The following is a 24,667-nucleotide window of genomic DNA, read 5'->3' on the forward strand; positions in this document are numbered from 1 at the left end:
TATATATATATATATATGATATATATATATATATAATATATATATATATAGTTACACGATCACAATTAACAAGTGAAGATTGATTCTTGATATTCCTCTTCAGGGTACAAAAAGAAATAGAATAAGTAAAATATGTTAATTACATGATTATATATTATATATATATATATATATATATATATATATATATATATATATATATATATATATATAACAAAATACACTTTGCATCATATATACCGACATGAAATAAAACAGAAAGATACACTTTTTGTCATAACTGGATTAAAAAAAAATTGCAAGATTCAAAACAAAATATTTAGAGCAAGACACGGCTTATAGCGAACGAAACAAATGACAAAATACTGTGTCGTGTAATTTAGCCAGGTATACAGCTCGAATAAATGCCTCGGGATTTTTTTTTCCCACGATACGATATTTACATCTGAATCGCTCTGCAAATAAATTCATTTCAGGAGTTGGTCTTCCGCGAGAGACCGAACAAGAATGCGCCTCGCTTTATTCGAATGTTTTGCGGTTCTCTTTTTTAAATAAAGGCTTCAATTCCGTGCTTTAAAATAATGATATTTTGGGATCGATGACCCTAGGTCGAAGCCAGATTGCCGCGACTAATTCAATTCAGGTAGAAAATACAGCATCCAATTTAGAATGTTTACTCTCATATTTTTCATGTAAAATTTCATTTCCATTTATCAAAGGTTTTAGTAACTCAAAATTGTTTTAGATCATTATTTCACTACAGTAGTAAATAAAAATAAGGAAAATACCTAATTTACTTCACTATAAAAGGCAAATAAAAACAAAAAGTAAGATATTAGCGACCCAAAATTGTTTTGGATTATTATTTCACTAAAGAAAATAAATAAAAATAAAGAATATACCGAAATTACTTCACTACAGAAAGCAAATGAAAAGAAAGTTAGTACCTAAATTACTTCCACGCGGTCAGATAATGACAATTAATTAATGACACTCAAATCTTAAAAGTTATTCGAACCATTTATCCCAGGCAATAAATATCATGCACACTGTAAACGTATAAACCATCCGCGTAGTGTGACCGTGAAGTTTGCAACGCCAAGAAGTTTACAATCAGTCAATCAATAGTCCAAACCACATCAGCTGACGGAAAATGGAAATCTGCAAAGCTCCAAGAGATCGGTCGGTACCCTTTCCAATAACTTTTAATAACTGGAAACTCAAATCGTGACTAACGACAGTAAACAAAACTGTTTATCAAAACAGTTATTATTTAATCATTTGTTCAGTTCTTTTGTTAAATAACGTCTATGGTGTCACTGAAGGTCCTTCTCGATAAAAACTTTATTTAACTCGAATTGAAATGTGTAAAATTGTGTATTTAAAGGGCCTTAGTGTCACGTGCATATGTCTGACAAAAATGCACTTTTTAAGTCTACTTGTGTTTTTAAACCATTATAATAACGATTCTAGATGAAAGCGTTATTCAATATTCAATTCGAATCGAAATGTGTAAAACTATGTAGTAAGTCTTCTAGTGACCACGAAACTATAATTCTCTTAGAAGTCTACAAACTCAAAGAACTTATTTATAAAGGTTTGTTGTCTATAACTGTATGCCTAAAGAAACGACGCCCCAGTTCTCCACAATAAGGGCAGTCATTATTTAATAATAAGGTTCATTGTCATAACAGAGAATACAGTATTCACAATTACGTACAAGATGTCAGGGTATTTGATACTGGACGTGATATTCTGGTTATTAACTTAGGTTTAGCCAATTCCCAACGATCACCGCGATTTCCCTACGTTCAATCAAACTTTAAGTAAATCAAGCTTAACAACTGTTTTGGGACTGCATTCTCTTCTATGGGATACTGACAATCATCTCTTTAAGAGGGATAAAAATCTCTGATACATCGGAAGAGTAACAACTTATTTACACAGATAGCTGTACTACTTGTTAGCCCCTTAATGTAACTACCTTACTCGTCCCAGAAACTACAAGCAAAGGATGAACATGTGAAATATTCAACATCATTGGTTTACTGAATTCAACTAAAGCTTTCCAAAATGATTGAGTCAACTCTAGAGCCATTATAAAGGCAAATGAACTGCACCTCAGAACGACGAGCAAAATTGACACAGAACTCGGACATTGGCCAACTAAGGCTAGGAGTCAGTAGAACCAGGGATACGGAAAGAAAAATGTACTACTGCATAAACTATAGACTGAGGAAGACCCATCCGTTCTTCTCTGGTACCACTCAAGTCTTTATTATTATTATTATTATTATTATTATTGTTATTATTATTATTATTATTATTAATTATACAGGAAATACAACGGAATTCGGGATTTTGTCAAAGCGGTCAAAATAGAGATATGAAACTAAACATGAAGCCCACAACTGATTCAACTATTCCTTTTCAGTCATTAATTACAATGAAACGTTAATAACTTCAATCATAAACCACATCAGAAACTCTTATATAGTGTCAAGCCGGTTTCCAAATATATTAGTTCCATCGCTGCTCATGTTTTACATTATGTTTCATCGTCCTTTTGTATACACACACACACACACACACACACACACACACACACACACACACACATATATATATATATAATATATTATATATATATATATATATATATACATATACATATACATATATACACACACACACACACACTGGTTCGAGCCTGGCGATCGCCCATCCTATTATCGCTTAATAAAATTCCCCCTCGGTTAAACATATATGAAAATACATAATTCCGAGGTAGAGAGAATTAGATATTAAAGGACATTTGTAGTTCGTTATTCGTATATGAATCACGGTAATGTGAATATGACTGACACGCATATATATATATATAATATAATAATAATAATATATATATATATATGCTTAACTCTAAGCAATTTTGATTTAGAACTATACCATCATATATATATATATATATATATATATATATATATATATATAATATATATTCATATATATATATATATTTTTTCATATATATATATATAACACACACACACATATGTATATATATATATATATATATATATATATAATATATATATGAAAATATGTATGTGATATGTATATGTGTATATATATGTACACATATATGAAAATATATAGCGTATATGTATATGTATATATATATATATATATATATATATATATATATATATATATATATATATATATATATATATATATATACACATACTTTCGTATGAGTACTGAAATAATAATGACATGTAAAATAGGTATTTGCAAACAAAAAAAAATGGTGTTAAGGGAGTTAAAGAGAAAAGAAATTATTTGCAAACTGGATAGAGCATCTATTAGCAAAACCCAACATGTGAATACACACTCCCGCAAATGGAAGCATAACGTCTATGTTTACATTTTGTAAACATGTTTACTCAATTGCAATGTCAGAAGTCGGCGTACTAATTCTTTTTATTTTTTTTTTTATCTTTTTTAAGGAGTGTGTGGGATGAGTGAAATGCCTAGAATCCTGAAGTAATTAAGGCATAAGGCCGTACCCTACGATGTCTTTTTAGCTTTTACGATGTGTCGCAAGTAAGCGAAAACGTCGTCGCATTATTCAAAGCGACAACGTTCGCCAAGAAAGCGCCCGGAAATGAAAAACATGCAGAAGGACTTTGAAACATTACGACGCGAGTCGAGAGAGAGAGAGAGAGAGAGAGAGAGAGAGAGAGAGAGAGAGAGAGAGAGAGAGAGTTCTTAAACGCTGAAGGTTCTGTTGAAAGCTACGTAAAACTTCGTGAAGAATTTGAATATCTAAGGACTGCAGACTGTCCTACTCGTGAATAATGGGTAAGTGTGATTCTTCGTCGCCCCCCTGACAAGTTGCAAAATATGAAATATTTTCATAGAAAATACGGTCATCTGTCGTGAGAACTAATAAATTCATTGTTTTCTCTTGAAAGATTTTTCTAATATATAATGTATCTGCTGTATTTACTTATATTTCTAGGTACCTGATGTGCATATGGTTTACTGCCTTGTCTTAAAAACGTTTTTTTTTTTTTTTATTAAATTGATCTTTTGTATTTGTTTATGTTTTATGACAATTATTTTAAAAGATTGGAGCTACAGTTTAAACAAATGATTAGGTCGATCGATGAAAATAGATTCTTTTTATTCATATTCTATATATTATATATATATATATATATCTATTATATATATATGATATATATATATATATCTATATATATTTATTTTTTTTTTTTTTTTTTTTTTTGAGAACCTCAAACTTTTTACAATTTTTAATCACACCTCGATCTTCCAACAAATGCAAAATGCGAAGGAGATTCCATTTATTCAGTTCTACCGGGTTCAAGGTTTTTTCAGTGGAAACCGTAAAGAATAACAACAGACAATCGGAAAAACAATATACAATTGGAAGACCAAGGGCTTATTGTGACCAATACAATAAAAGTAAATACGACTATCGTCTTCTCCTGGAACGGTGTTTGGAAAATAAAAGTACTTTCCATGTGCCATGCCGTCAGACTGCAGAACGCGGCTGTACAGCACCTGTTAAATTCTATGCGCCACTGAATGGCTAAAAATAAGACTCGGAATCTCCGTTAGTTATCTGTAGTCAAGGTGAGGCGAACGGTGTGTCCGCAACAACCCATTGAACGCGCTCTTTATTGTACCTTCCGAGTGAATGAATAAAGGCCCACCCCTTCGCCCAGTTGACAGTAGAGCAAAACGAAAAGAAATACCGCAACATTTTCCGCTGACCAACGCCAACGGCGAGCTCTGGAATAATATTTACAATTAACGTCCGGATTTACGAGGATTTTACGGCTTCCCTATAGTAATAGTAAAAGAGTAAAGAGTTTATTACTATTAGCAGTCACACTCGCACAAAATATTCGACCGTCTATAAGACCTTACGAACACGACAAACACTTTGGGCACCTCATGCCCAAACCCGGACCAACCTTTAAACACCCCCATCATAGGGGTGGCGGAAGGGGGTCATCTGTGGGCCACGGGGCCTATGCATATACCCCCGTTCACAGGAAGGGGCAGCAGGCAGGCAGGGGGGAGACCAGCAGAGTCAGGCAGGCCTGGCAGGGTGACAGAGAGAAAGAAAAAGAAAAAGACTTCGATGTTGGGCTGAGCCTCTCAGCCTGAGCGAGCTGCTGACTGCCAGCGGGATCAGTACTAGACCAGACTCCACTGAGTCAAGATGTTTCGCTCTTTTTAGTGTCGTCGGAAGAGGCGAGCGCGTGGCTATTACCAGTTGTTATCAGTGATTAGAGGAATTCGTCTTCGCCTCTCGCGTTGCCTGAGAGTGTTTCCGGACGGACATGGCTCATCCCGAGGCCGTGTCCAACTTTTGAAGAGGACATTTGAATGCATTATGAATGTGAAAAGACTTCTGCTACAGCCGCGACCGCTTCTTCTTCTTCTATAGGCACGAAGGGGAAAGTGAGGAGGAAGTTTGTTGGCGCAGTCCATAAAGATGGATATTCTGTTGTTCTTCTGCATCTTTGGTGTCGCAGCTTCCAGCGAAGGTGAGAGAAAGACGAAGGGATTTTGCGGTGTTGGTGTTCACTTGTTTGCTTGGAGATGAATGAGCCCTGGGAGGCCTACCTTCGAAAGTGTCCCTAAGAATGTCCGAGGCTTAATTGTCCGTTGCGGGGTTAATCCGCTTCGGTACATCTGCATTTAGGGAAGTTGTTTTAACTTGGGTCAACTTCTCAAACCTTTCCGTTCGAGTTTCAGAAATGTTTTAAAAGTTTGAAGGAACTAGTGTGAAGTTTGTTCTTTACTTCCCGATGCGGTTTATCTCCCCGAGTCTCCTGTCGGTCACAAGTTACACAACTTTATAGACACCGATGCTTCTAACTTTGTGCTGTTTATAGTGATTGCTGCTGACTGTCTCAGCGGCCTTCCTCATTTTAACTCTTAATTGGGTAGATCAAAACAGAGAGAAAGCTGTAATGCAATACAGGAGGAGTCCCGGAAAACTCAGAAACTGACCAAAAAGAACTAATTTGAATGAATTTAACTTCGTAATATGAAAACCCCGACATGGTCGGCTTCGAAAATATTTTGCATAGGCCTAATCCTAACAAATTTGATCATCGTAGGCCTACTCCATTGAACTCGCTTCTGAATAAGAAACAAGCACTAATCAGGCCGAAGCCTCCCTTCGTAAAATGAAGGCTTTTGAAGATATCATGCCCAGACGACCGCCAATCTTGATTAACGTTAGCAATTTGATACACAATCATGAAACATAAAACCAAAGAGTTCAAAACTCTACGGGAAGTTTACGCCGTGATTGACAAACGGGACTGCCACATCTACTATTCTTTTTCTTCCTTTTACAGGACTTCCACTTCCCAATACATTGATTTTAATATAATTTGATGATGTCATTGATTAAGGAAATAAAGCAGTTTCCTTTCTAGCCAACCAAACCTCTCCCACAGACACAAAACCCTTCAGGTTTATCAACCAGAACCGATACGTAGCCCTCATTCCCTCCCAGAAGGAGAGAGCACACGACTATGCCGTCACTGAAACAATAGATAAGAACTATCCTGAAAAAAAAAATAAAAACATGAGAAGGACAGAAGCGAAAGCACTAAAAAACACACACACACACAGAGAGAGAGAGAGAGGCATACAGTATGGAAAGAGGGAGAAAACTCTGCGGGTTATTTCTTCCTTGAGTGAGGTCGCATTCAAGATCACAGAGGGGGAAAAACAATTTTTGCCACGGGTATACAAAAGGAGGGTTCATTCTCCACAAGTCTTCTTTTATTATTGCGTTATTCAAGTGCATGCACAGCTGGTAGCACATACACGGACGACGGGCCGAGAGAGAGAGAGAGAGAGTGTGCGACGTGATGGGCAACGGCAGGAAGGACTATTCTTGGCAATGCTCTTTTTTTTTTTAATGCAAAATGCACATCTACATGTATATAAGTGTAAGAAAACATGCAATCCAATTCCCTCACATACACAGACCTTCCCTAATATATATACCTCTGCGACCATCATTTGTTTCTCAAAGGTTTAGATCTCAAACTGCGATATCTTTGTCTTGGAAAATTTACACAAGGTTGCAAGTATTTTGCCTCAGTATACATACATACATACATACTACTTACATGGATATATACACACTATGTTGACAGTTAATATTCACAAAGGGAAAGAGATGATATTTACCTATCAACGAACCTTTAAAAAAACTGGAAACCCTCCTAAATATTATTACACTGTCAGAAAGAGGAAATATGAATTTAGATGAATTATACTGAAATAAAACGGTGTTCCGCAGAGCAGTAAATATTTGAAAGCTTCATTTTTAAATATTATAATTTACGATATCAGCCATTAAGAACATCAGCACTTCAATAAACATCAAATAATCACAAGATTCTTTGTATATCAAAAAAGGATAATCATTTTCACTTTAAAAATGATATCTAGTAAACAAAATGTTTCTGATCACAAGAAAAAAAGGTTTTTATAGTTTAATTAATCATAACACTATCACGTTACATGTTTAGTATTTTTTTTATTTCAATTTGTAAACAAGTTGAGAAAAATCGCTATGATATATACGCTAAAAATATAGTTAACAATTTTCGAATTCCCCTCATGCACAACCAACATATGTGGGTGGGTCCAGGGGAAATATTCCATGGTCCAACAATACTGGAATGAAAGTGGTTTTTGTTTTTTTCTGCATATGTAATAAAAGAATAATAAATAGAAATATATAAACCTCAATCACCTATACACACCCAGCAGAAATTATACACAAATAAAAGAAAGCAAAGGGATTAGTAAATACCTTTATAACTTAATTTACTATGCACACATACAACTCCTTCTGAAATAATTCAATGTGACATGTTATATTTCTGGCTCGAAATTATTCAAGTTCCTTTGTTTGAGGTGCCTTTCTTTTCATAAAACTTTGGTATAAATCATCTCTTCTTTTAGGCTTCTTTGTTTTCGTAACACTTTTAGTGTAAATAATTTCTTTAAAACAGAAAGCGTCCACAGTAATTACGATTTATTTGTGAAACTTTTCCTTAACAATCTCGTTGGAATTCGTAAGCAATTTTCATAATTTCGGCATCTTCAGAGTAATTTAACGATTTTGATTCCGATTGTTTTAGCCTCTCTGGTTTACAAATATAGCTTAGCTCTAAATGGTTCAACATTTTACCACTCCTCTGTTATATGCACTATAATAATTTTTTTAACCGGCAGATCTTCCCTTAACCATAGTTTTATTATATTTATATTCTATGAATTATATCTAAGCTTTCGTCCCGATAACTCTGGAATACACTTCTTGGATGAGAGTTTGTGAACATCACGGATTTTAACCCTAATTCCAAAATTATAGTTTCGACTTTTAAAAAACAGGCATCTTTAATTCCTGACATGGTGACATTTTCACGACCCTCTGAATATTATCTTTTTTATTTTTTTTTTTTTTACAGAATGCAATGATATAAAATTTTGATACGTATTCCCTTGGTTGTACAACCATTGCAACAATATAGTATCTTTTAGACATTTTCTTGTTGTAGTGTGTGTCTGTGTGTGTGCGTCGGTAAAGTGGTTGAGAGAGAGAGAGAGAGAGAAGAGAGAGAGAGAGAGAGAGAGAGAGATGAAAATGACTAATGTTTCGAAGACTTATCCTACTGAGTTCTAAGGCGAGAGAATCGTGTACCCATACCAAGTGACCTTCCTGAACCCTGGTGAGCCCTCAGGAGGTATGGGGGCTTGGGCATACAAAGCACCTCAAGGTTACCCAGGTGGGGCTTAAGACTTTCCGTCCGTCGCTGTTCCATGCGGGATAGGGGATAAGTCGAGGGGTAGGTTAGGACCTTGCAGGGTTAGAACCGTCTGCGAGTGACGGGGAATAGGAATAGATAGGATAGGCTAGGAGATGGGACAGGATAATTTAGGAGTGCCCAGGACGAATAAATATAGTGCGAATCAATTCAGGAAGGGAATGATATGTTAGGAGTGCCCAGAAGAAATATATATGGTGAGAAACAGTTCAGGATAGGAATAGATTATTTACGAATGGGATGGAGAAGAACAAGTAGGATTTTATTTTATTTTATTTATTTATTTATTTATTTATTTATTTATTTATTTATTTATTTATTACGAAGACGGAGTGTGATAAGTTAGGTGTGCCCGGAAGGAATAAGAATTATAGTGAGAATCAATTCAGGATAAGAACAAATAGTTTACGAATGGGATGGAGAGGAATAAGTCGGGGATTTTATTTACGAAGGAGATGGGATGAGATAGGTTAGTAGGGCCAAGGAGGAATAATAAATAGAGAATAAATTCAGGACAGGAATAGATCCTCACGAAATGGGGATGGTGAGAGGAATAAGTAGCCGATGGGATGGGATAGGTTAGGAGTGGCCAGGAGAAAGTGAGAATCAATTTAGGTTAACCAATGGAACAAGGAATTAGTTAATAATACTCATAAGAGATAGGGATAAAACAGAGAAATTATTTACTAAAGTATTTAACAGGGCAGGCAATTGGACGAGTAATAAGTTATATCAAGATGGAATAGTTACAGTGATAGGAGCATCTTCCATGAATAGGATATAGTGATTATAGTGTTTAAAATGGATTGGGTATAAGATAAACGCGGGTGATATGTTTAAGATGTAAGGAAGAAACAATGAATAGGAGTTAGCGACAAGTCAGAAGTGACTACAAAGGGGATTGGGACACGGCGAAGAACTAATTCAGAGAGATTCTATAAAAATAAGGTCATCGACCTAAAAGTGAGTTAGGAGTATCTAGGAGGAATAAGGAACAAAATGAGAAGCTTGATAGGGAGAGGTAAAATAGAGATACGAATACCCGAGGAATAGACCGAGGTTGAACGAGAAGGACAAAAGATACGGCAAAGAATATCTGGAAAGAACTTACGAAGGATAAGGGATAAAGCGAAGAATACTTGGGAATTATCTGTGACAGACAGTCGATAGAACGTAAGAGTTATTCGTCTGCTCGGGGTAAGACCAGGAGAAAGATGGAGAATGTTTACGAGGGATTTGGGACAGAATTAGGAATAGGCTGGAATCGTCCGCAAGGAAAGAAGAAAAGGGTCGAAGAATAGGCTGACTCTTGTGGATATGGCGAGAAACTGGTAGGATATAGACAAGAATAGGGTGTGAGAGCGAAGTCGAGAGAATAGGCAGAAGAATATGGTGTTAATTCATCTATTCATTTATGTAAATAAAGCAAGAAACTCCTTGGAAGCGTCTATGAAGGATTAGTAGCCAAAAAAAGTAATGGCAAAAGTGTCTGTAAATGCACAGAAAAACAAACTCGCCGAGTGTCTCGTAAAGTTATGAAGTAAGGCACAGAACATAATGCAAGTGTATTACACGGAGATTAGGAGTAGGACCTTGTTTAGGGCTAGGATCTCGTTTAAGGCTGCTAGGGACCTCGTTAATAGCGTCTACGGAGGATGGAGGGTAGGGTGCAAAACACGGCATTCCCCTGGGATAGGGTGAGGGAGGGGTCTCCCTAAGAGTGCGTGGAAGATGAAGAATAGTTGCTCTTCTTGTTGCTTTCTATTTGTCAAGTGACTTTCGTGTGTGACTTCAGAAATATGAAGACATCACAATCTTCCCCAAAAAACGTCGAGAGGCTATTGTTAGTTATGAAGGGGTTCAATAGCGCCATTATATACTTTTATGAAACTTGATGTGACCAGTGTGATGTACAAAGGTGCTTATGTATCCAGACTGTTTGTATTGTATTGTCTCTACTTTGCATATTCCATGTATAAGGCCCTAGGCTGAAATCAAGAATATTATTATTATTATTATTATTATTATTATTATTATTATTATTATGGACTCGCCTGGTTGTAAACAGATGCCAGGTTTTGTTTATTTGTAATCGGATCTATTGTTTATTTATTTTCCTACATTCTAGGTTTTATATACTTTCTTTTATCCTCAAAACATACTTTGTTTCAGGCGGATCAGTTAGGCTTAATTTTATCAGAGAGAGAGAGAGAGAGAGAGAGAGAGAGAGAGAGAGAGAGAGCTCTTCTTTGTTTCATGTACCATGTTTCCTAGATTATTTTTTAAAATAAACTTATAATTAAGTCCTCGAGGACAGATGGAAAATAAAAGTAGATGCAAAATGTATACAACGAATAAATATAGATATAAATATTGATATAAATGAATAAAAAAAGCATAAAGATGACTGAACAAACGTCGTATATCAAAGAGTTATTACATAGGTGAATGAATCATTAACTGATAAAAAAAAAGATTGACATCGTTTTTCGTTAGATCGGTAATAAAAAGAGAAATAATGAAGAAGATGAATGGGAAAAGGAGAAAAATAAGTAGACTTGATTCCTATTTTACAAGTAATGAAAAAAAAAAATTTATATCTCATAACAAGATTTTTTTTTTTTTTTTTTTTTTTTTTTGTTTTTTTTTTTTTTTTTTTTTGTGAGAACTGCTTTCAGTGGATTGAGCTATAATGACCTCGTTGTCACGTCTTGGCTAAAAGACTCCTAAATCGTAAAAGAAATCATAAATGTCACATAACTCTAATGATACGTGATACTGCGTAGCCGGGGGTACATTACAGGAAACCTTCCTAAGTAGCTCTGGCGGCTGCATAAATGTAATCAACTTCTTTGCGATGAAAGAAACGAGATTAAAAACGAAAATGATGTATCCATCTAGATTTAGAAAAAAATTAATTAATTGGAAAATACATTCAATACCAGATTTTACAAAACTTTAACTGTCGACTATTTAATAAAAAAAAAATATATTCATGATCAACTTAACAAAGCTACTTGACTTTCAAAAATAACTGTACCGTTAAAAATTCATTTGTTCATTTCTTAAAAAAAAAATGAATTAATTCTCGACTTTCAAATGAAATAGGAGAGATCGAATAAGCATATGGAATATGGCACCAGTCCACCTTTGAATTTTGAGATATGGATGAATATTTCGTCTCCGTCGAGTTCGTCATTGATAAGAGATCGTACAGCGGTAACTTTCTGTATTTTGAATATATATATATATATATATATATATATATATATATATATGTGTGTGTGTGTGTGTGTGTGTATATATATATATATAATATAACATATATAGTATATATATATATATATATATATACATACAAACTAATACACACACACACACACACACACACACACACACACACACACACTATATATATATATATATATATATATACAGAGCACATGCACACACACATATTTATATATATATATATATATATAGGTATATATATAGTATATATATATATATATATATATATATAAATAAATATATATATATATATATATTATATATTATAGTTGAATTATAAGTTGGGGATCTGAAAATGAATTTACTCCAGGAATATGGGCCAACATTTTCTTGTTTTTTTTTTATTTAAAGGCTGTTTATTTCTAAACCCTTTCCAATCAATAATCATAATGTAATTGTACATAGCAAAGCTTTTTTGTTTTATTTTCATCCAATCAGTTATGGACATTCTGGGAACTACTCGACGTTTAAATATTAAAAATAACATTGATATAATTTGTTAAAACGAATAAAAACCTGTTTGCATCGGCTACAGACAAGAATCGTGCAGGGTGTTGCCTTTGTTTTTCAAATATGAAAAATATTTTAAATTCATTACAAATGTCCTTTACCGTAGTAATGTAAAAGAAGACTTTCTCATTCACTACTTTTCAAAATGACTTGAAAAAATCGATGCCTTTCAATTTCACTTACAAACAAATAAATAAATAATAATAAAATAACAAAAAAAATACTTTACGAATATAGACGTTCTTTTATCAAAATGCAAATGGAATTAAATCACATCATAATCTATTAAGTGAAGGAAAAAGATTAATATCAAATAATACTTTACGATATAGACGTTCTTTTATCAAAATGCAAATGGAAATTAAATCACTCATAATCTATTAAGTGAAGGAAAGATTAATATTCCATATTTCTATTATAGATTACTTCTACCTGATTCACCATTTTTATTTACTTACATTCTTGTAAAAAGCTGTCAAGAATCACAAGGAAATGTTGAAATTGTATTTATTTTCTTTTTTGCACTTTTCAAAGTAACTTTCCTAAATTTTGACTTTCATGGGAAAATGGCATTGAAAAGTTCCACCAACTTTCCTATTATTACATTTTTTTTTTCTACGTCAGATTCTGGACAAAATTGCTAATACTTACGAACATAGCTGCCACACGAACGCACAAACATACAGAAATATATAAATGCATACATACAAGCATATATATATATTATATAATATATATTATATATATATATATAATATATATAATATATATATAGATATCCATATGTATAACTGAATCACGAAAATTTGGAACGTGCTAAATATATAAATACAGGCAAAAGCCACGAAGGAAAGTGGAAAACAATGGAGTACTGCTGCAAGGCCTTTTGACTCACGTCCTTCACAAAGCAGTCTGCTTAGTAAAGGACGCGAGTCGAAAGGTCTTTGCAGCAGTTCTCCTTTGTTTCACTTTCCTTTCGTAGATTTTACCTTTATTGACACACAGGCATATATATATATATATAATATAATATATATATATATATATATATAGATATATATATATATATATATATATATATATATATATATATATATATAATATATCTATATATTATATATAATATATATATATTTATATATATATCATATATATATATATAGGTAGTATATGCCATGAAGGAAAGTGAAACACTGATGTAGCTGCAAGATCTTTCGACTCAACGTCCTTTACTTAGCATACTAAGTAAAGGACGTTGAATCGAAAGATCTTGCAGCTACCCCCGGGTGTTTTCACTTTCCTTCGTGGCTTATACCTATCCTTATTTATGCATTTATCACGTTCCAAACTTTCGTGATTCAGTTATGCACACACAATCACACACACATATATATATATATATACATACATACATATACATATATACACAGACATACATCCATAATGCAAAGCCGAATTTTGTCCACCAGAATGACTGAGGTTTCATTGTAGATCATTTAGGCTTCGCCCGGAATGTTAGAGGCCTCAATTGGGCTGGATTTTTTTCTGGCCCCCATCACCCCCCTCTTCATTTTTCTTTATTTTGGAGATTGCACGGTGAGGCAAGAACGCGGAGAGGCAGGCATTCCCGGTTAATGAAAATTGGAAGAAACCGGATTTAGATTGGGAGGGAGGGCCACGTAAATATGGCCACGGGGGAAGGAGGACCTCCATATGCAAAATGGCCCTATCTTTTTTGAGCTCCGACTCTATGTAAATTCATTTCCAGTTAAAAGGCGACGGACGAGGCCAGAAAGGAGGTGAGCTGACGAATGGAATATTCATCAATCCGTCTCTCTATCCCTAACCCCACCTCCCCCCCTCCCCCTCACCACACCTCTCCCTAGCGGGGGGAGGAGGGTGGGAGGGCTTCTGAGATCAGAATGTTAATAAAGCATGTCCTAATATATATATATATATATATATATATATATATATATATATATATCTATATATATATAATATATATATCTTATATATTTAATAATATAAACTTGTACATTGTATAATAATATATATATATATATATATATATATATATATATATATATATTATATGCTAATAAAACCAAGCCAAAACCAATCGACAGTTTACAAGAGAAAATGAATATGATATTCCCAATGCACATACTTACATACATACATATAAACATACTTACAATCATATACATGAGTATGTAAGTATTTATGTCTTGCACGTGTGTATTGCGAACACCACATCCATCTCCCCTGGCTAACTCTCAGCCCATTATGGCGCGGTTTTCGTAGCGGGGGGAAACGTGGCGAATTAATTAACGCCATCATTACTGTTGGCATATACGAAACCTGCGGCATTTTTTCCGGTGGCCTCAAATTAACTGCGCCACTACGTCTTTGTAATTAACGAAGGAAAAACATAATAGGGTCATAAAACAAAGCGAAGTTTACCTTTGTTTCCCCCTTCATCTATTTCTTTTATGATTAGGCTGCCTTTTTTTGTTTTCTTTTTTGGAGTTGCCTCAAATTTACTTTGGGAACTTGGACGCTTACGACCTATATATGAAGGCAATTACACACACACACACACACACGCAGGGAGAGAGAGAGAGAGAGAGAGAGAGAGAGGGTAATAATAATACACAAAGCGAGTATTAGGTTTTCTTTTCGGACCTGAGAGAGAGAGAGAGAGAGAGAGAGAGAGAGAGAGAAATTTCAAGGTTAATAATACACAAAGGCCAGTATCAGGTATTCTGTCATTCCTCAGAGAGAGAGAGAGAGAGAGAGAGAGAGAGAGAGAGAGAGAGAGAGAGAGTTCGAGGAAATAATACACAAGACTATTTAACAAGTATTCTTTCAAACCTCAGAAAGAGAGAGAGAGAGAGGAGAGAGAGAGAGAGAGAGAGAGGTAATAACACACAAGACCAGTATCAGGTATTCTTTTCGGCCCTCACCTTTATACACCATTAATTGGAAATATTTCCTACCCATTAATTAAAAGACTTTCTCCTTTTTCTTTTAGCAGAGAAGGCGACACTTATGAAGTCGCTGTACAAATATAACTCGGAACTGGACTGCCAAAGAAAAAAAAAAGAAAATAAAATAACAAGGCAGGAAAAATATAAATTTAAGTTCACTGGAACGGACTCGGACTTTTGAGGCTCTTCGCAAGGAGTCTGGAATAGTAATCCCTAGGGAGTCTAGAGAAAGAATCAAGGAGTCTAAACTCCAAGTCTAAAGGAAACTTCATAGAGTCTAAAGGAAACTCCAAGGAGTCTAAAGGAATCTTCATAGAATCTAAAGGAAACTCCAAGGAGTCTAAAGGAAATATGAAGGATTATAAAGAAAATATCAGAAATATGAAGGATTCTAAAGGGAATATTAAGGATTCTAAAGGAAATATCAAGGAGTCTCAAGGAAATATCAAGGATTCTAAAGGAAACTCAAAGGAGTCTAAAGGAAATATCAAGGATTCTAAAGGAAATATCAAGGATTCTAAAGGAAATACTAAGGATTCTAAAGGAAATATAAAGGAGTCTAAAGGAAACTCCAAAAAACTCCAAGGAGGAGTCTAAAGGAAATATCAAGGAGCCTAAAGGAACCTCAAGGAATCTAAAGGAATCTTCATAAAGTCTAAGTCTAAAGGGAACTCCAAGGAGTGAGCCTATTTGGTAAATTGTACGTGTCTGGGTAAATGGGTTAATGTAAAGAGACAAGGACGTAGCAGAGAGAGAGAGAGAGAGAGAGAGAGAGAGAGAGAGAGAGAGAGAGAGAGAGAGTAGAAAGTCAAGTGACGCACACCAGGAGTTCTCGTTGGTTGCAACATAGGTAATAAAAACAAATGTTGGAATGGCCGAACTCACCGGACACAATTCGAAGATTTCTGGCTGTACCAAGATTACTGCAGTCGTTAAAAAGGATTTGCCAGAATCCCACTTGTTTACAATTTGAATATTCATTAGCTCATTTTTTTTCTTTTTTAACACTAGGGGCCGACGGGATAGGCAACTGAATTTCCTTTAAAAAAAAAACACCTTTGCTAATTTAGATTTCATCGGAAGAAGATTATAAGTAAGAAGATTAAACTGATACCTCTACAGCATTTTCAAAACAGTAAGTACTTCGGATTTACTTTCAAATATATAATAATAAATAGATTAATTAAAAGTTCATATATAATATATATATATATATATATATTAATAATATTTATATTTAATATATGATATATATATATGTATATATATATATATATATATATATATATCTAGATATATATATTATATATATATATATATATGTCACACGATACACCTATATCTGTATATATATATAATATATATATATATATATATATATATATATATATATCTAATAATAAACTCAAACTCGAGCAATATGACAATTTTCAGCAAAGTGTTTCGTAGCCTTTGGAAAGCATCGCGGAAATTTCTTATTCCGCCCATGCTCCTTTTTGAATGTGGCAAAGAAAGTCGAAAAAGTGTAATTGAATACGTTCAAGCTGACTCCTAACAATTTCCATATGCAACCGCAAAATTGCCAACCCAAACTCATGACCATTAGAAAAAAAAAGGCTCAGTGCTTCCAACATGACTTCAAATATAAACATATTTACAGATACACAAACTTTTGTTTGGATCGTATGGACAGAACCCAACATTGTATTTTTTTTCTTTTATTCAATCTAGCCTTTATTTTCCTTTTATATGTTTATAAACAAATACATCTTAATCTCCATAAGTATAGAAAGAGTTATATGCTGAAGGTAATTAATTAGATCCTTCATATACACGTGAGTTTCAACTAACCAATTTCATTCTGGAGAGAAAGTGCTTACTATGAATCCAAAGTGGAGAGAGGAGGGAAGAGGGGGAAAAAAGAGAGAGAGGAGGAGGGGCTGAGAGGAGTGGAGAGGAGGGGAAGGTAGAACCGGGAGAGGGAGGAGGAGAGATAGTAGAGAGCCCCGTGGGGGGGGGGGGGGGGGGGGGGGCGCCTGGGGGCGGGGCGCCCCAGGCGCGCAGGGGGCGCACGGGCGCAAGGGCGCGCAGTCCAAAACAATTCCGTTACCCCCCCCCCCCCCAGTAAAAAGAAAAATGATCTCATGGGACCGTAAGGCCGTATAACAAGTTAGTGGGACGTGTTCTGGATTCGTTCAGGAACACCTGGGGAGGATGGCTTAAAACGGTTTTGAGCAGCATCCCCATGTGTTCCAACTTCCTTCGGGCGAAAATTCCAATTCTCTAAATGTGTGATGGTGGAAGGAATACGAGAGAAGTCATTGTCCGATGCTTCGCTGACCATCATTGAAGCAATTTTGCGCAGTTGGTGTAACGATTCCTTTTATTTTATTTTACTCTATTTTATTCTTTTTTATTTATTCATTTATTTACCGTAGTGTTTAATATTGGAATGTGGAATTTACTTGATACGGTTTGGCACCGAAGTTTACAAACTCATAAACAAGGAAACACACAGAAGGTTTCTGTTAAATATATACATTTTCTAAAAGCATTGTGGACCTTCACATAAAGTGCATGAGATATCTAATACAATATTATTATATAGACATTACATACAAAAAATTAAAAATGTATTATGCCTTAATGCTACAAATCTGTCCTTTAATATCCAAATTTCTCTCATCTTTCGGGAATTAAATACCATTTTCATCTATATGTTAAACCCAAAACAGGGGAATTTATTTTTAATTTTTAGGTTAATGCATATATATGAATCACGGCGATGTGAATAAAAAATCACATATATAAGCCAATATATGTGTACTCGCAAAAGTGTATATTCCGCAGTCCCGAAACACTGCGGCGTAACAGAGGGAAGGGTCAACGTTTATGGGAAGAGCTCTGCCATAACACGTCCCGAACTAAAGATGTTTATCTGACATTTTTTCTGAACTAATTGGTTTTGAGGGTCTCGGAAGATAAGGTGTTCTCCTATCCTTCTTTCTTTCTTTTTTCTTTTTCCTTTGGTTTATCTTTCTCTGTTGTTTTTTTTTCCTCCTTTGAGGAGGCGTTCCACTCCACTTCGACAGAGTCCGCAGTCATGCCTTTAAAGGCTCGCTTTATGAATCGGTCAGTCGCTTTCCTCTTTCTGTTATTCCCTTCTTTTATCGGGAATGCCGCCTCGCTTGGTCTCCTTTGATCTTCTTAGTAGGAATATGGGGGAGGGAAAAGGGAAACGAACTTCGGTCGTCGTACAATATTCTTCTCGGTCGAAACAAAAAGCGAAAGGACGAGACCTTCCACAAAAGAAACGACTTGGATCGGTCTGTAAGAGGTTTGGTTCAAAGAGGAAAGTGGTAGGTAGAAAGGAAGTGTAACTAGATTTTTGATTACAAGTCAAGGGCAAAAGAATATAAATATACAGCATGCGGACCGGAAATGTGGGTTCACCGACCCGCGAGAGAGTAAAAAGTGGAGTCGGCCGAGACCGCGATTGGTGTTTTCTTGAGAGACATAAAATACAAAATATAAAAGTACACAATTATGGGTTGTATAATAAGCTTTAGATACCATGAACGGAAAGCCAAGCCCGGCTGAATGCTTTCTCAGGGGGAAGGAAGTGAGGAACAAACCGGGCGAATGATGAAATTATTGTACAGAGAAAATTATGAATAAGCGTTGTCCTCAGGCCGAAGGTTGAAGTAAATCCGGAAGTTGAGTAATGGAACACGAAGGAAAGCCAAAAGGCGTGATGATGGCCCCAAAGGTCTTGGGGGGGACATCCTCGGGGTGCACTTAGGAACCTGGGAAAATAGGATTTTAAGAGGGTCCATTTTTGTGAAGACCTTCGCCCCTCCCCCCCACCCCCCCATGAAGGGGCCCCTGTCAAATCCTGGCAATGTTTGGACAAGGGGCGTATTGGTCGGGGATTGTAACGAGGCTTTTTTGAGTCGTTCGGTGCTAGTCTTCCGCAGGGCCTCCAGGGTGCCGTTCAGGGTTTCTGTTACCATGTGCAGGGGGCGACGCCCAAGGGCTCGATGCTTTCTTGCAAGATGCCCACATCCGGTTCCATCGTCCGAGGGAACGCCTGCTTCGCCTCCTGGAGGCAGGCCATGGAGGGGAGGTCGTCGGGAACTTCGCCGTGTGTTCGGGGGGCCTGTGGTGGCTATTGTGGGGTGTGGAATCCCGTGCCCTTGGGTTGGGCCCGGGTCCCATAGCCGCCCTTGACGAAGTTCCCGGGCTTTGTAAGACTTCGGGGAACTCCTGCAGGGATGGTTTTGGCCGTATTTGTGGGGGGGCGATGGTACAAAATTGTTTGTAGGGGCGCCCGGGTCCTGCTGCTAGTGGAAGGGAAACGGCATGTCCCCCGTGTCGAAGGAGGCGTTTTGTAGGCCCACGTCCAACCAGGATGGGCCGATTCTGCGCCAGGAAAATCTGGCCCCAGTCGCTCGGGATCCTGACGTCCGCGATTGTGGAATTACCCAGGTACGATAGTTTTCGCCCCAAGGATGGACTATCTCGACAGGGGCCTTCGTTGCCACGTAGGAACGGATGGGGGGTCCCGTTTGCGGCGACGGGGAGGCGGGGTTGTTTTCGTTCGGGGCTCGCGGCTACGGGTCTTTTCCTGACGGCGGGAATAATCGAGTTGCATTGCCCCCGTATCTACCAAACATCCTCCGGCCGGAGATCGCGTCGCAGGGACCGTAGAAACCCTACGGTTGGTGTGGTTCCGACGCGGCCGTTGTTGCCAACGGGCGGCCTTGGTTTTGTTTGCCGTCGTCGTTTTTTGACTGTTCGGAAGGTTGACAAGGGCTTTCGGCACCATCCTGGCGAAATTTCCCTCCCCGAACCTACCGGTGGGAAGCGGCACCAGGAAGTTTTTCAACCTCGCTCTGCGTGTGGGAGGACCTTCCCTTGGGGATTACGGCCAGGCCAAATCTCTTGCGTTGGGTCGTCGTCGTTCTTCTTCCGTTCTCTGCGGCCAGGCACACGGGGAGGATCGGGGGGGGGCGGGGCGCGAGCTTGCGCGGCATTGTTTGGAAACCAACGTCAGCTTCTTTGCCTTTTACCTAGTTAAGTTTGCGTCGTCCTCTAGGGGGTCGTGTACCGCGTCGCGGTCAAGCTGCTTTCGGGACGTCCGGCTCGCAGCTTGCCCGCTAGGAACTATTTCGGCGGCCTCAGGCTGCATCTCTACCTTTTTTCCGTCGGGGCCTATTACGGGCAGACGGACGAGGCCCAAATCAGTTTGTGTCCCAGGGCATCTTGGGTGTCGGTGGCGACCGCGCATGGGGTTGTTCGCGGGGGGACTAAGTCGAAGGGGCGCGGGCGGCCCGTTTTCAGCGATAGGGCACGGAAGATAGGCTGTCCAAAGAGGCCTTTCTTTTATCTCGTCGAGCGTGACAAGTCCGATTCGTGCTTCGGACCGGTCAGCCAGTTAGAATATTCGGCCCTCCGAGCACCTCTGTCGGGAGAGCCGCTGCGTACGAGGTCAGCGATTGCAGCCCCACTTTGGTTGTGAGCCCCTCCGCTACGATCGGAATTGCCCATTCCGGCTCGGAACGAAAAACCAGGGAAAACGGGTCAGGCCGTTGTTGAAGGGGGGCAATTTGACAGCTTGACGGCCGGCCTTGCTGTTCAGTAGTCCGTCGCTTGGGGCGGGGGGCAGGCCCGGGCGTTTTCCCGGCGAGGTTTACCCAGGCGAGGTTACTGGTTTGCGCCCATTGTCCTCTCTTCACAAAAACGGTCGGACAGGAGTCGTGAATGGCGGCCAAACCGTTTGAGGAAACGATGTGCCTCTTGCCTGAAAACACCAACCTTGGGGCAGGTTAGGCCGTTATTTAGTCCAGTTAGAGGCGTTTGACGTTTTTTGGTTTTTTCCACAGGTAGGAGCTTTCAGCAGATCTATACTGAGGCGCCGCTTATGAGTCCAGTTAAAGAATCTTCTGAAGGTGAAGCGGCGGTAGTGAGTCCCTTCTAATGGCTGAGCCAAAAACCGCTTGGGTCACCGTCCAAACCGGGTGAGGTCCACCAGTTGTAAGAGGTTTTTGAAAAACAAAGAGCCAGGTTAGAAGTGTATGATTTAGGTTATTACTTGTTGTTGTTTTGTTTTTGATTTAGCTTGACCTTGTTGTCAGCAACGGGCTCTTGCCTCAGAGGCAGCCAGTAAAATTTTTATTACAGTTCCAAGGGGAAATAAATAATATTACAGCCATGCGGACGGAAATGTGGTCCCCACCGACCCGCGAGAGAGTTTAAAAGGGGGTGGGTCGGCGAGACCCGATTTGTGTTTCTTGAGAGACATAAAATACAAAAATATCAAAACGTACCACAATATGGTAGGTTATATAAGCTTGATACACTGACCGGAAAAGCCGCTGAATGCTTTCTCAGGGGGAAGTGCAGAACAACCGCGAATGATGAATTATTTGCTAACAGAGAAAATTATGCAATAAGCGTTTGTCCTTACAGTCGTCTTCTTTGCGTCACTTTATTTTCGTTGGAATACGTAAAGGAACGACTCCTCGCATTGAGGAATTTAGGGGAGGGACTTTAAATCGTCCAGGAAAACGTTTGCTGAGGTAACGTGGCTGAGGAAAACGTTTCGCGAGATAAACAGATCTCCACAAGCAGATACACAATAAACAGACCGTAATAGTCATGGAACGTCCAAATCACCAGGATGGGCCCCTGGGTCTCCTTCTCCTCCTTCTCCTCCTCCTCCCCCTTCTAAATGCCAACCACCGAAGAGGGTGGGGGGTGGGAGGAATCCCGCACCTCTGCCCTCAAAACACACCTCGAGGACCCTGGTGCATAGAAGGCAAACAGAAACGAGCAAGAGAATCCAAAAATTCCAGCTTATTTGGAATTCAACTCTTGGGGTCCTTGGCTGATGTTCCGGCCTGCCTCCTCCTTTTAAATCACTATTTTTTTTTTCTTATCTCTCTCTCTCTCTCTTCTCCGCTTCTCTCCTGCTCTCTCTCTCTCCTCTCTTTGCTTTTTTTCGAAGTTGTTCGTTTGATTCTGTAAAAACGTGAAGTCCCGTCAAAAAGAAATTTCCGACTTCGTATCTCGAAGGAAGAAGCGCTTATTTGATTACGAATTGTTTTGGGGGTTTATTCATAGCCCTGCCTTAGCCTTGGGTAGTTGATTTTTTTTTTTTTTTTTTTTTCTTTTTTTGTGCCCCACCATTTGCCTTTATGTTCCTCATGAGGCATCTGGTTTGGACAAAGTTTACGGCAGGCTGAAGTCATATTCCCCGAGTTTATCCGACATTATAGCCCCGTCGCGTCTTGCCTTATTTTTATTTAGCTTTCGAGAAAGTTGGCTATGGAATTGTAACACTAAAGTTTAGAAATGAATTTAAAGGTAAGAGATATTCACAGACATTGAGAAACCTTAAGAATGTGAAGTAAACTGGTAAACGCCTACCTTCTAATTACTGAATGATTATAATTCAAGTGTAATTCTAAGGTTATTTCTGTTCTAAATGACTAAAATATCGGGAAATCTGATCGTCGATTTGGGAAAACTGATACAATAAAATAGAAAATAGGAAGAGAATTATTCTCCCTACTATCTTTTATCTATCCATTCCTTAGCTTTTTCTTGTTTCCCTAAGACTGGTCTAGAAAAGGTTATGTCTGCCCGTCCATTCGAATTATTATATTAAAATCAGTCAAAAAACATTTTTAAAGGAATTCCAGCATACATACTCAACCTTTCAGATGACATATGTGAAGCGCTTAGACGGAATGAAGTACTTTTACCATTACTAATTTTAATAAAACAGTACTTTTCCCATTATTAGTTTTAATAATACAGTACTTTTCCCATTACTAGTTTTAATAATACAGTACTTTTCCCATTATTAGTTTTAATAATACAGTACTTTTCACATTATTAGTTTTAATAATACAGTACTTTTCCCATTATTAGTTTTAATGATACAGTACTTTTCTCATTATTAGTTTTAATAATACAGTACTTTTCCCATTATTAGTTTTAATAATACAGTACTTTTCCCATTACTAGTTTTAATAATAAAGTACTTTTCCCATTATTAGTTTTAATAATACAGTACTTTTCCCATTACTAGTTTTAATAATACAGTACTTTTCCCATTATTAGTTTTAATAATACAGTACTTTACCCATTATTAGTTTTAATAATACAGTACTTTTCCCATTATTAGTTTTAATAATACAGTACTTTTCCCATTATTAGTTTTAATAATACAGTACTTTTCCCATTATTAGTTTTAATAATACAGTACTTTACCCATTACTAGTTTTAATAATACAGTACTTTTCCCATTATTAGTTTTAATAATACAGTACTTTACCCATTACTAGTTTTAATAATTATCAAAAAAATTCTCCTCAGCGTTTATTTACAGGTAATTACGCAATAAATAAAATTCGACGACTTTTATCCCGAGCCTTGATTTATAGATTTTTTAACATTTCATGTTACTGACTGACACCAAGTTTTGATAACAATCAGCAAACTAGTGTAAAACAAAATCTTTGAGATGATTTCGTTCACTTTCTGGAACACATTGCAATGCTTTGTTCTCATAAGAGCATAAGATATTTTATAATAAAAACAATGTTATCCAGCATCATAACTGCGCGTGAAAACTGTCATCAAAATAACCTTTAAGGCCATTCGTATACTTGAAAGACAACTGCTCGAGTCAACGTAAAAATTAGCTTGCTATCTGACGATGACTCCCAGTGTTATCAAAATAGCTTAGCCGAGCTTCTACTTTTTACAATCACTGTACAAAGCGATATACAAAAAAAAAAAAAAAAAACAGCATAAGAGTTTTAATATCGCTGCTTTCCAGAATCAGATAAAGCAACAATAAGTATACACAGACAGATAAACATTTATCAAGGCAAATGCCAACTCTTGCTGCTTTTCATAATCAATTGCCACCATGAGCAGCCTACAAGAACACAT

At 37.1% G+C, this 24,667-nt stretch overlaps 1 protein-coding gene across 1 annotated transcript in view; it reads left to right on the forward strand.

Annotated features, from left to right (window-relative positions):
* The first annotated feature begins 5,228 nt into the window (after positions 1-5,228).
* LOC135198710 (protein sax-3-like) overlaps positions 5,229-24,667 on the forward strand; it is a 43,047-nt gene continuing 23,608 nt past the window's right edge. Inside the window, exon 1 of the mRNA XM_064226561.1 lies at positions 5,229-5,588. Coding sequence (XP_064082631.1) covers positions 5,537-5,588 — 52 coding nt within the window. The 5' untranslated portion in view covers positions 5,229-5,536. The remainder of the gene's footprint in view (positions 5,589-24,667) is intronic.

Source organism: Macrobrachium nipponense, chromosome 22 (assembly GCF_015104395.2).
Source record: "Macrobrachium nipponense isolate FS-2020 chromosome 22, ASM1510439v2, whole genome shotgun sequence".
In the NCBI taxonomy this organism is placed as follows: Eukaryota; Metazoa; Arthropoda; class Malacostraca; order Decapoda; family Palaemonidae; genus Macrobrachium; species Macrobrachium nipponense.